Source organism: Typha angustifolia, chromosome 14 (assembly GCF_048772165.1).
Source record: "Typha angustifolia cultivar Huaian chromosome 14, ASM4877216v1, whole genome shotgun sequence".
Taxonomy (NCBI): domain Eukaryota; kingdom Viridiplantae; phylum Streptophyta; class Magnoliopsida; order Poales; family Typhaceae; genus Typha; species Typha angustifolia.
In genome coordinates this window covers 598,641-610,692 of record NC_133252.1, presented here as the reverse complement: position 1 = coordinate 610,692, position 12,052 = coordinate 598,641, and the positions used below count along the sequence as shown (strand labels likewise).

The following is a 12,052-nucleotide window of genomic DNA, read 5'->3' as shown; positions in this document are numbered from 1 at the left end:
AACTGCACTAAGTAAATTATTTAAGAGAATAATTTATTTATCCCTAATTATCTCTCCGTTACTCTTTACGATGGAAAAATAAATAGATAGCGGCATATACGAAGATATTTACACAAAGTTCAAATTTGTACACTCTGGCCTGGATGAGATCCAGGGCCCAATATATATATGTCCTCAATGACTAAAAGAGAAAGGGGGCCCACGTTCGTGGACTAAAGTGGGCCCAAGAAGGGAGCTGTTCACCGTAATGACAGCTCTCACTGGGAGATCAAAAAGACGCCCCCCTTCTCCTTCTCCCTCTCGGTCTCCTCTCCTCTCTCCTTTCCCCTTCTTCCGCATCGCAAACCCTCAGAGAAGGACTCGTCGCCGACTTCCTCCTTGACGCTCTCTTCCTTTCATGATACGACGCCGTCTTCTTCTTCTTCTCCTTCTCACTCTCTTCTAGTTTCTCCTGCCTCCTTTGACCGAGTTCGCCCGATCCATTTATTAAACGATATATATAGAGAGAGAGAGAGAGAGAGGGAGAAAAAAAGATCTTTTCTTTTATAAAGTCGAGCCAAGAAAAGCACGCCATCGCTCGCCGCCGCAGGAGACTGGGAGCGAAGGATTTGAAGAGAGGGAGAAAGGGAAACCCTAGATCCGACGATTTCTAGGGTTTCGATGGGTTTCTAGAGTTAGGGTTACGGTTTGGAGGAGGAGGAGGAAGAAGAGCAGGAGGTTAAAGGAGAGGGGAGATGATGGTTTCGAGAGGGTTGTTCGGGTGGTCGCCGCCCCACATGCAGCCCCTTACGCCGGTGTCGGAGGTGTCGGAGCCGCCGGAGTCGCCGTCGCCGTACATGGACTCCGGCGTGGAGGCTGTGCCGGTGGAGGACGAGGGGCCAGTGGATGAGGCGGAGGAGATCGAGCCGGCGCCGGCCGCAGTGCCGTTCTCGAGGCTGTTCGCGTGTGCCGATAGGCTTGATTGGGTGCTCATGGCGGTCGGGGCGATCGCGGCTGCTGCGCACGGGATGGCGCTTGTCGTTTACTTGCATTTCTTCGGCAGAGCAATCAATTTGCTCGATTCGCAGAATATCCACTCTGCAATCCATGGCCATGCTGATGAGCTATTGCACCAATTCAAGGAGGTAAGATGAAAAGTTAGAATAAGTGGTATGTTAATATCTTCTAATGAGAGCCTCCTCATCTTATCTGGTTTTATTATTGCTTGTCAAGAAGGAATGCTTGACAAAAATAACTTAGCTTCTGTTTCCTGATCTTTAAGAGTTGATGCTAAACTGTTCCACGGTTCCTCTAGCTTACAATATTCTGAAATAGGACAACCGTATTGGCAAGTAAATCTGCATATATAGTGTTGGAGATACGCAATTGGGAAGATAAGGATATGTTTTGTCTTATGGAGTCATGGTGTACGACAAATGATTTAGAGAGGAATTAACCCTAAAGGTTTATAAAGGTAGTGAATCCATCGGATGACCAGAAGCTCTTTGGATAACCTATTAACAACTTTGAGTAGGCCCATATGTCGATGTTGCTCAAGACCTACCCAGGGAGAAACTTCTTTGATCACCCCAAATATCACTTCTTTCTGCTATTTGTTTTTTTTCCAATGTTTTTTACCTCAAAAAGGTGCTATTTTTGGTCAACACTAGATTCTAACGCTGCAGTTGGAAGATGGGTGAATGTAATAAGACGCGGACAAGTGGGTTTTCATCCAGATGGACCTATTTTTCTATAAGGGAAGGGTCGGTTTGAGATTTGGGAAGATAGCTAGGGCATGTAGTTGCCGTTTGTTATTTTACTTTCTTGAAGCTTCTTGTTCAATTGTACTAACTAGTTACTACTTTGGTATCCTCACTCTTCTTAATTTTTTTCCAGTTATAGTATATTGTTTTATTATTCTGCTATTGCTTTTTGTGCATTACAATGCTAGAATTTTTCACTGTGTGTTTATGTTATAGATCTGTTCTTATGATATTTGCGGTATACATTTTGATTACTTCTTATATCTTGTTTCTTTAGCAATAGGAAATTATTCATTGTTTCTGACACATCTCTTATAATTTTTGAATCCAAAGTTGATCATTTTTTAAGTTTGTATCTTATCTTATAATTTTCTGGTCAATGTCACTTTCAGCATGCTCTATATATTGTCTACATTGCTGCTGGTGTTTTTGCTGCGGGGTGGATAGGTAAGGTGGAAGTAATATCTATTTTTTTTATTCTATAAGCATTGAATATAGACCCATTTTGCTGATCAGTCTGCATTTGTAGAGGTCTCGTGCTGGATTCTTACTGGAGAGAGACAGACTGCAGTCATCCGGTCAAAGTATGTCCAAGTGTTGCTAAACCAAGATATGAGTTTCTTTGATACCTATGGGAACAATGGAGATATTGTTAGTCAAGTTCTAAGTGATGTGTTGCTAATTCAGTCTGCTCTAAGTGAGAAAGTAAGTTTTAAGACAAAACTGTTATTTCTATGCAGCAAGAAAACATCAAATACCCTTTTTTCTGCTCTAGCACTGAGGATTTGTTTCATGCAATCTCATATCTGGAAATCTGTAGTAATCAGATGTCTATGTGCAGGTTGGGAACTACATACACAACATGGCTACATTTGTTGGTGGTCTTATCATTGGTTTGATCAACTGTTGGCAAATAGCACTGCTAACGCTAGCCACTGGTCCCTTCATTGTTGCGGCAGGAGGAATATCAAATATCTTTCTTCATAGGCTTGCGGAAAATATTCAAGATGCATATGCTGAGGCAGCTAGCATTGCTGAACAGGTCTTCTTTTTGTACCATAGACATATATTATCAACTTCACGTTCTAGTCCGAGCTGAAGTTTTAAGGAACATCATCATCATCGTCATCATTAGTATTACCTATTTATTTCATGACCTTCTAGTTTAATGCTGCTAAGGAAATATGTTGTTTTGGTTGTGCAGGCAATCTCATATATTAGGACTTTATATGCTTTCACAAATGAAACTCTTGCAAAGTACTCTTATGCTACATCACTTCAAGCAACATTGCGATATGGGATACTGATTAGTCTTGTTCAAGGGCTTGGACTTGGATTCACATATGGACTTGCCATATGTTCTTGTGCTTTACAGCTTTGGGTTGGGAGGTTCCTGATTTCACATGGAAAAGCCAATGGTGGTGAAATTATAGCAGCTCTGTTTGCTGTGATCCTGAGTGGACTGTAAGCACCTTTTTGGTAGTTAATTGTTTTCTCAATCCTGTCATTTTTTCATTTAGTTTTTCTATTTGCAGTGGTCTGAATCAAGCAGCGACAAACTTCTATTCCTTTGAGCAAGGAAGAATTGCAGCTTACAGACTATATGAAATGATAAGCCGATCAACCTCTACTGTCAATCAGGAAGGGAATACATTAGCTTCAGTACAAGGAAATATAGAGTTCAGAAATGTTTATTTCAGCTACCTCTCACGTCCTGAAATACCTATACTAAGTGGTTTCTACCTTACTGTACCTGCTAGAAAAACTGTGGCCCTTGTTGGTAGAAATGGTTCAGGAAAGAGCAGCATAATTCCTCTGATGGAGCGTTTCTATGATCCTACATTAGGTATCATTATCACAATGACTGTTACTACTTGCCACCAAAGTTCATCTGCATCTCTCATGAATGTTAACTTGAAGTTTTTTTTTTTCAAAAAAAACATTTTGGTGCAGGTGAAGTCCTCTTGGATGGGGAAAATATAAAGAGTCTGAAGCTAGAATGGTTAAGAAGCCAAATAGGACTAGTGACCCAGGAACCAGCTTTATTGAGCCTGAGCATCAGGGAGAACATTGCCTATGGAAGATCTGCAACATTTGATCAGATTGAAGAGGCTGCTAAAACAGCACATGCACATACATTCATCACTTCACTTGAAAAGGGATATGAAACACAGGTAAGGTGCATAAAATGTATTAAGTTAAGAGAATAAGGCTCCTCTATGATTTTCTCCTTTCCAAACTAATTGAATCATTCTAGGTTGGTCGGGCTGGTTTAGCATTGACTGATGAGCAAAAGATAAAGCTCTCAATTGCTCGGGCTGTGCTTTCAAATCCGTCCATTCTTCTACTTGATGAGGTCACAGGTGGCCTTGATTTTGAAGCTGAAAAAGCTGTTCAAGAAGCACTAGATATCCTTATGTTGGGCAGGTCCACAATTATAATAGCTAGGCGCCTTAGTCTCATAAGGAATGCTGATTATATAGCAGTAATGGAGGAGGGTCAACTTGTTGAGATGGGTACACATGATGAATTGCTGAACCTAGATGGCCTTTATGCTGAACTTCTTAGATGCGAGGAAGCAGCAAAGCTTCCTAAGAGGTAAAGTTCATGCTAGACAAGATTTTATTGTCTTGAATTTTGCTAACATGTCATATGTTGTACTCCAGTATTCATTGCACTTGTTGATTGTACTATAGTCAGTCTTTGGTATCCTGTTTGTTTTGAGTTATATAGTAGGTGTCTTTTACTGTTTATTAGCATTGAGTATTGTTTTATTTCATGCCACAAATTTAATGTCACTCAATATGGAGTTATATCAGGGAGTGTCACCTTGTGCGACAGTAAGACTTGTCGTCCTTCCTTTTGTAGTTTTTGGTTTGAAATTTTGAATAAAGAAATGTCTCCACTGATGGGATTAGGTTGCATATAACTAGCCTCCCAGTGCCCAGACTAGCCAGAGCCTCGAGCAGTAGGTTGTGCCTTCTCTTTTTTATTCAATGGTGTTGCATGCCCAACATATTATTCTAGTATATCATTGAGATGAAATCAGTTTATGTCATTCCTAGGTATTACTAATTACGAGCCTTTACATGTTCCAGTACCACAAAGATATTTGTGATGATCGAGTTATCTTTCTGCCATAATGGTTGATTAAGCATGTCTTTAGTGAAAAGAGAATATGCAATGGTATTACTCCCAACATTCTACTTTCAACATATCCCATTGTTACTATGTATACTATTTGTGCCTATTTGCTAATTATTCTTTAAAAATTATTCTTAGAGTATCAGAAAACAATCAGAAATCTTTTACTGTTATATTAGCAACTATTATTTCTGCCATTTTTTCTCCCTGTAGGATGTTCAGTTGCTTGTATCTGGTTCTTTAGCATCAATTGTATTTATAATGTCAGAAAAACATTTTGAACTTTCTGAAAATCTCCTTCCGTCGAATTTTGGCACATATACTGTTGGCATAACTTCTCTGTAAATAAAGTGATCTCAGGATAGCTTGTGATCTTATTTTTCTAAAACTTTCTCAGGACACCTATTAGGAATTACAAACAGCCAACAACATTTCAAGTTGAGAAGGATTCCTCAGCAAGTCGTAGCTTTCAAGAGTCATCATCTCCAAAGATGACAAAATCACCCTCACTTCAGAGAGGACATGGTTTTCTTGCGTTTCGGCAGTCAGATGTCAATTATAACTCACATGAATCACCGAAGGACCAAAGCCCACCTTCAGAGCAAACTGTGGACAATGGGCTGCCCTTAGTTGCAGCTGAAAGAGCTCCATCCATCAAAAGGCAGGATAGTTTCGAAATGAGACTGCCTGATCTTCCCAAAATTGATGTCCACCCCATAAATCGACAATCTTCGAATGCTTCGGACCCAGAATCACCTATATCTCCACTTTTGACTTCTGATCCAAAGAATGAGCGGTCACATTCAAAGACTTTTAGCCGTCCACTCAATCAGTTTGATGATGTCCATGCAAAACAGAAGGAAGCTAAGGACCTCCAGCACCAGAAACCTCCATCTTTTTGGAGGCTTGCGGAGCTCAGTATTGCAGAATGGCTTTATGCTCTTTTAGGGAGCATTGGTGCTGCAATTTTTGGTTCATTTAATCCCCTTCTTGCTTACACCATAGCTTTGATAGTGGCAGCATACTATAGAATAGATGTCCGTGACATTCACCACGAAGTGAATAAATGGTGCTTGATTATTGGATGTATGGGTATCATAACAGTAGTTGCCAACTTCTTGCAGCACTTCTATTTTGGTATAATGGGGGAAAAGATGACTGAGCGAGTGAGGAGGATGATGTTCTCAGGTAATTAATATTTTTCATATTGCCGTAAGTTTGTGGAATCTGTAATCTGTAATATTATAGTTAGATGCATGCATCCCAACTGATTTACAATGTGTTTCAGCAATTTTACGCAATGAAGTTGGCTGGTTTGATGAAGAAGAGAACAGTGCTGATATGTTGTCCATGCGTTTGGCGAATGATGCAACATTTGTTCGTGCTGCCTTTAGCAACCGACTCTCAATATTCATACAGGACACAGCTGCAGTTGCTGTTGCTCTTCTTATTGGCATGTTGCTAGAATGGCGGGTGGCACTTGTTGCACTGGCAACTTTACCCATACTTATAATTTCTGCCATTGCACAGGTTAGCATAATATCCTTAAACCTATATGCATTTTGATGTGAGTTCTGAGCTCTCTCTCTCTCCCCCCCTCCCTCCCTCCCTTCCTCCCTCCCTCCCCCCTCCTCCTCCTTCTCTCTCTCTATCTCTCTCGCACCTTCTGATGTCCATGTTTTCTGGTGTGCATGCATCGCATGGTGGTAGCATTTTTCTAGTTCCTTTACTTTTAATTTCTAAAGTAAACATTTCAATTGGAATCATGTTACTTCCTTTTAAGTTTCCCTCCGTATAAGCTTACTGGAAACCATCTTGCAGAAAATGTGGCTTGCTGGGTTCTCGAGGGGAATCCAGGAGATGCACAGGAAGGCCTCTTTGGTCCTCGAAGATGCAGTCAGAAACATTTATACTGTTGTAGCATTCTGTGCTGGCAATAAGGTAATGGAACTTTATCGACTGCAGCTCAAGAAGATACTCACACAAAGTTTTGTTCATGGGTTGGCTATTGGTTTCGCCTTTGGCTTCTCTCAGTTTCTCCTTTTTGCCTGCAATGCTCTTCTTCTTTGGTACACTGCTGTTTCTGTCAACAAAGGCCGTCTCACAATAGCCACAGCGCTTAAAGAGTACATGGTTTTCTCATTTGCAACCTTTGCACTGGTGGAGCCATTTGGCCTTGCTCCATATATACTTAAACGAAGGAAGTCGCTTATTTCAGTATTTGAAATTATTGACCGTGTGCCTAAGATTGACCCAGATGACAATGGTGGCTTGAAACCCCCAAATGTGTACGGAAGCATTGAACTCAGGAATATTGATTTTTTCTATCCAGCTCGCCCTGAGTTAATGGTACTAAGCAATTTCAGTCTTAAAGTCAGTGGGGGGCAAACAATAGCAGTGGTAGGTGTATCTGGTTCAGGGAAGAGCACAATAATTTCTTTAATAGAGAGATTTTATGACCCAGCCGCTGGCCAAGTTTTGTTGGATGGTCGGGATCTGAAGCTGTTTAACTTAAGATGGTTGCGGAGCCACATGGGTTTAGTTCAGCAGGAACCAATCATCTTCTCGACAACTATAAGGGAGAACATTATATATGCAAGGCACAATGCAACTGAGGCTGAGATAAAAGAGGCAGCAAGAATAGCAAATGCGCACCATTTCATAAGCAGCTTGCCGCACGGCTACGATACTCACGTGGGAATGAGGGGGGTTGATTTGACACCTGGGCAGAAGCAGCGGATTGCAATTGCTCGAGTAGTATTGAAGAATGCACCCATCTTATTGTTGGATGAGGCCAGCTCTGCGATCGAGTCAGAATCGAGTAGAGTGGTGCAGGAGGCTCTCGACACTTTGATCATGGGAAATAAGACAACAATTCTCATTGCTCACAGAGCAGCAATGATGAGGCATGTTGATAACATAGTTGTCTTGAATTGTGGTAGGATTGTTGAGCAGGGTACACACGATTCCCTGGTGCAAATGAATGGTTTATATGTCAGGCTGATGCAACCTCATTTCTCTAAGGGCCTTCGTCAGCATCGACTAATGTAGTCAGCTTGAGGTGATATCGTGTGTAAATTATTAGTGCATTCATCAAAGTTCTCTCTCACCCGCCCTAGTCGCCGGTGACATGGGTACCCTGCGCGCTCTATTGCTAGATGGGGGCAATGCATTTTTCGGTGTGGTGTGCATTATGGGTGAAATGGGGAACCTAACGGGTCGTGACATGATCAGTTCTGCTGGTTAGTTATAGTTGACATGTCCATTTGCTAGGAGTGATAGATTGGAAATAGTTAAAAAGGGTTTGGAGGATAAGCAATTGAGGTGCATAATTATGTCTTGTGTAATGCATTCTTTTGGAGGTCTGCATCCTCGTCATCAAATTACTTCTGTCTCCATTTGTATTAAATTCAATCTGTTTATACCTCTATAGAATGCGAGTTTGCCACCGTCTGAGGCTGTTTGGGTTGTCTCCTTTACATTGTTTCTCGTATCTGCGTTCTGTGATGCAACATAGTTTGGACCTTTTCTACTCCTTTACATTGTTTCTCATACCTGCTGCGTTCCAGTGCTACCTTGAAGATATCCTCAGGTGGATGATTTTGGCAATGAAGGATTACAATCTTATGAGGCATCTTTTGCTAGAAAATAAGAACAAAAATTGTGGACCTTATTTTGATGGGCTGCTTAAACGAAATGATACCAATATTGGAGTGCTGAAAAATACCATATCAGCAAAGAAAAAAAAAAAAAATTCTTCCTGCTGTTCTTCCGTAGTACTTTATAAAGTAGGGAATATATTCATCTAAATAGATGAAGCTACAGTATCATAAGTTACTCGAGAATCCAATATAGACCGGACAAAAGAGCACGTACGATTAATGGGGAAAAAGTTACAACATATATGCAAGTAGTCTTTTAAAAACGGAAAAAGAGAAGGGACATATATATACATTAGAATAAACTTGAAAGAATATAATAAATACTCTCCATTCTAACTCATATGTCTAAAATCTTGAAAGAGTCTGCAACCACTTTGAGCTTGTTGCGGACTCTACTCCATCTCCTCTCATTTGCCCCCACAATCAGCGTGTAGTAGCGCCCTTCAAAAACGCGTAGATGGAAAACAAAAGGAAGGTAAAATATTTGCAGTATTACCAGAGCCAAGGGCTTACAAGAGGTTATTATTCAGTAAAAGATAAATTGCTGAAAGACAACACATATGAATGTAAGAATTGCCAAATATTAGTAGCATTTTAAAATGCTTTTATATTAATAATTTCACTTTGATTTGCCTTAAAACTTAGGAACAGATCATCTGCAACCTGGCCTGTTGGTCAACTGCAGAAAGTTCCTGCATTTGATGCTGCAGATGATCTGCTCCCATGAGTCTGTTATCCAACATTAATCAGTAATATGATAATAAATCAGTTCAGTAATGTATGCGACGGTTCTACAGATTATATGCAAATTGTTCTGTGAAGTACATCTCAATCCAAATCAAGTGCAAACACATGGCTTCTTAGTAACATAAATTGATGCGATACTATTTTCCAAATCGTGGGAATATAACAGGTAAAGTGACTTTAATAAAAGACAAAGAAAAAAGTATCTTTCTTAATGGTCCCATGTTGATGTTCGATTTCACAGTAAAACGGTCATCACAACAACAGAATATTAGAACGTTCCAAAAAGGCTAAATGGATGTTTGATTTTTCTCCTTGGAAGATGTTTCTGTTACAAGCTACTTGAATCATAAGCTTAGGTCAGAAATACCAGTTCATATGGATTACTGAGATTAAAATGAGGAAGTTAAGAGTTCTGCGTACCATTGCCAATTGCTACGGTGGCAAATGCGGTTCTGGAGAAATTCGGCGATGCAAGTTCATATTCAAATGTCCAGTAATTCTTGCCATCAACGGTACGCTGCATTTAGTTCATCTTTATTAGTATCCTTATGTCAGAGTCATTATATAGAGGAAGGAGAGAAGGTCCACTTCCATTTATCTTTAAATTTGAAATATCAAAATCAACTTGAGTTGCATATGAAGAACATGACCAGGTCGTCAAAGTAAAAAAATCTCATCAACTCAGGAGATGCTTGAAGAAGAAAGTTACTTCAAGGGTGGTCATATTGATATTAGATGTGTATGTTGTGTATAGCTTCCTTTTCTCATAGGAAGTAATTACACAGATTGAAAGAAGAACTAAACGTGGGGATCTAATTGTTATTGATAGTGATACAATAGCACTATAAAAGACTAGCTGATATAAATGCCAACAGCAAAGTAAAATTAATCTGGTCTGCAAGAGATGAACTGCATATAAAGTAGATACATGTAATAAGACTGAAAAAGACAACAAACCTCCTGCATGTCATAGATTGTTGGTACTTGGGTTGGCGCAGCATAGACATTCTTTACCAAATTGAAGATCACCTGCTAGGCAAAAATTCAAGTCATAAACAAATTATCTGCAAGATGGTCATTATCAAGAGTTATACTGAATTATACAAATTAATTCACAGTTCTAAGAATGATATTCTTGCATTATCTAAGTGAAAATAGCTCCAACTCCAAGTAGATGTTATTCAACTTGTACCTTACTAATGATGGTTTTCTTTTAATTTTTAAAGAAAGAAAGTAGAGATAATTTTCAGCAAGTTTCCTCTGTTTGCATCATCGAGAAATATCAAGGACGATAAAGCTTACCTCCTCCATTGGGCCCAAATCGTGGACATCTTTTTTATCAGTTGGAATGAAACCTACTCTCACGTGTTGCAATGCTGCAAAACGATCTTTGAATGCAGAATCATGCCCTAGGAAGTCAAAATCCTATCATGACACAAAAATGAGGCACAAAAATTGGATTCCAATATTCAATTCTATACTTTTTAGAATTTGTCTGACAATATAAAGCAATATACTTTCAGATCAATCTAATGGCATACCCTCCAATCTGATGGATAGTAATAAGTATATCCATCTGTGAAATCAACGAAGTCTCGATATTTGTCTGGTACTCCTGCAACCATTAAATTAATGATATCAGCTTATATGAGGAGACAGGAAATTTCCAAGCCATCAACATGAATGCCCTGAGAGCTCATCATATCAAGTCCTTTGATTTAGTTATAGGCAGAACAGTTAGAGATACTTGAGGAAATGACTACAGGAAAGAGAAAAGGACACATGATACCTTCAGCGAATGCAGAGCTTGAATGAGATAAGCTGGTGATCAATGCCCCAATTCCAACTAGTGTCCATCTTCTTTTCATAGAGGCTGTAAGCAACAACAACAACAACAAGAATTTGAAATGCTTAGCATATGGAAAGTCCAAATATATACTGGAGCACTAATGAGCTATTCCCTTTTTGCTACATATATAACATTTCTCCGAATAAAAGAGAGGAAGGCAAGGCTGCACTGCTAGGCAAAAATCTAATGTCTTCACAAACAAGCATATAAATGAGAAGCCATTGTTCATCAATTAATAAGAACAATATACCATTTGAGTAACAACTCGAACCATAACCAATTCAATTCACCTGTGCAACTTAAACCAAGTTCTATAAGAAAAATTGCAAATTTAACCCAAATCAGCGATAAAGAATGAATCAAAAGATACCCTTTTCATCCGTAGACACTTCTCTTGCAGCCCCCCTGATGGAAGACGAAGGTATTACATTGAATCGGGCAGCCACACCGGAATTTTTGGCCACCAACTACGAGAAAAATCACGAATTAGAATGCGTTCTCCAGCTGTATGCTTCCTGATGACAAAAGATGAGACAAGGGAGATAGATGATCGCACTTGGTTGGGAAGAGAACAAACCCAGCTCGGCAGAGTCGCCATGGAGTTGGAGGAAGGGAAGGAGAAGAAATCGATATAACGATTTACTAATGCAGTAATTTTGAAGTAGAGAGAAGAAGATGGCCGGCGTTATCTATTCGCGCGCTTTCTAGGACGTGTTCGCCTTTGTGAGTGAAGGCAAGGTGGCCAGCTCAGCCTCACCCTTATCTTTCTCCTCATGTTTAAGCTTATAGCTTTAATGGACTTCCAATTATACCCACAAAATATATATATATATATATATATATATATATATTCCAATTTATAATATATCTAGAAAAGTGGTATTTATTTGCAACAGGGTGACAGTATT

At 39.6% G+C, this 12,052-nt stretch overlaps 2 protein-coding genes across 2 annotated transcripts; one reads left to right on the top strand and one right to left on the bottom strand.

Annotated features, from left to right (window-relative positions):
• Positions 1-277: 277 nt before the first annotated feature.
• LOC140775315 (ABC transporter B family member 20-like) lies at positions 278-8,316 on the top strand. Its single transcript, XM_073118535.1, has 11 exons — positions 278-1,124; positions 2,135-2,189; positions 2,272-2,447; positions 2,584-2,784; positions 2,947-3,206; positions 3,278-3,588; positions 3,696-3,916; positions 4,000-4,340; positions 5,284-6,074; positions 6,175-6,416; positions 6,708-8,316. The coding sequence occupies exons 1-11, from the start codon at positions 735-737 to the stop codon at positions 7,935-7,937; spliced, it is 4,218 nt and encodes a 1,405-aa protein (XP_072974636.1). The 5' UTR covers positions 278-734; the 3' UTR covers positions 7,938-8,316.
• Positions 8,317-8,738: 422 nt separating this feature from the next.
• On the bottom strand, positions 8,739-11,919 carry LOC140776039 (photosynthetic NDH subunit of lumenal location 1, chloroplastic). Its single transcript, XM_073119584.1, has 8 exons — positions 11,701-11,919; positions 11,515-11,611; positions 11,085-11,168; positions 10,837-10,910; positions 10,598-10,720; positions 10,253-10,324; positions 9,716-9,812; positions 8,739-8,989 (listed from the first exon to the last, which is right to left on the bottom strand). The coding sequence occupies exons 1-8, from the start codon at positions 11,740-11,742 to the stop codon at positions 8,886-8,888; spliced, it is 693 nt and encodes a 230-aa protein (XP_072975685.1). The 5' UTR covers positions 11,743-11,919; the 3' UTR covers positions 8,739-8,885.
• Positions 11,920-12,052: the final 133 nt, after the last annotated feature.

Coding starts and splice junctions, on each gene's coding strand:
- LOC140776039 (XM_073119584.1), bottom strand. CDS start 11,742: ATGGCGACTCTGCCGAGCTGGGTTTGTTCTCTTCCCAACCAA. Junction 10,325..10,597: donor ATTTGGGCCCAATGGAGGAG/GTAAGCTTTATC, acceptor TTTGCCTAGCAG/GTGATCTTCAATTTGGTAAA. Junction 9,813..10,252: donor CAATCTATGACATGCAGGAG/GTTTGTTGTCTT, acceptor AACTAAATGCAG/CGTACCGTTGATGGCAAGAA.
- LOC140775315 (XM_073118535.1), top strand. CDS start 735: ATGATGGTTTCGAGAGGGTTGTTCGGGTGGTCGCCGCCCCACATGCAG. Junction 2,190..2,271: donor TTTTGCTGCGGGGTGGATAG/GTAAGGTGGAAG, acceptor CTGCATTTGTAG/AGGTCTCGTGCTGGATTCTT. Junction 3,917..3,999: donor AAAAGGGATATGAAACACAG/GTAAGGTGCATA, acceptor GAATCATTCTAG/GTTGGTCGGGCTGGTTTAGC.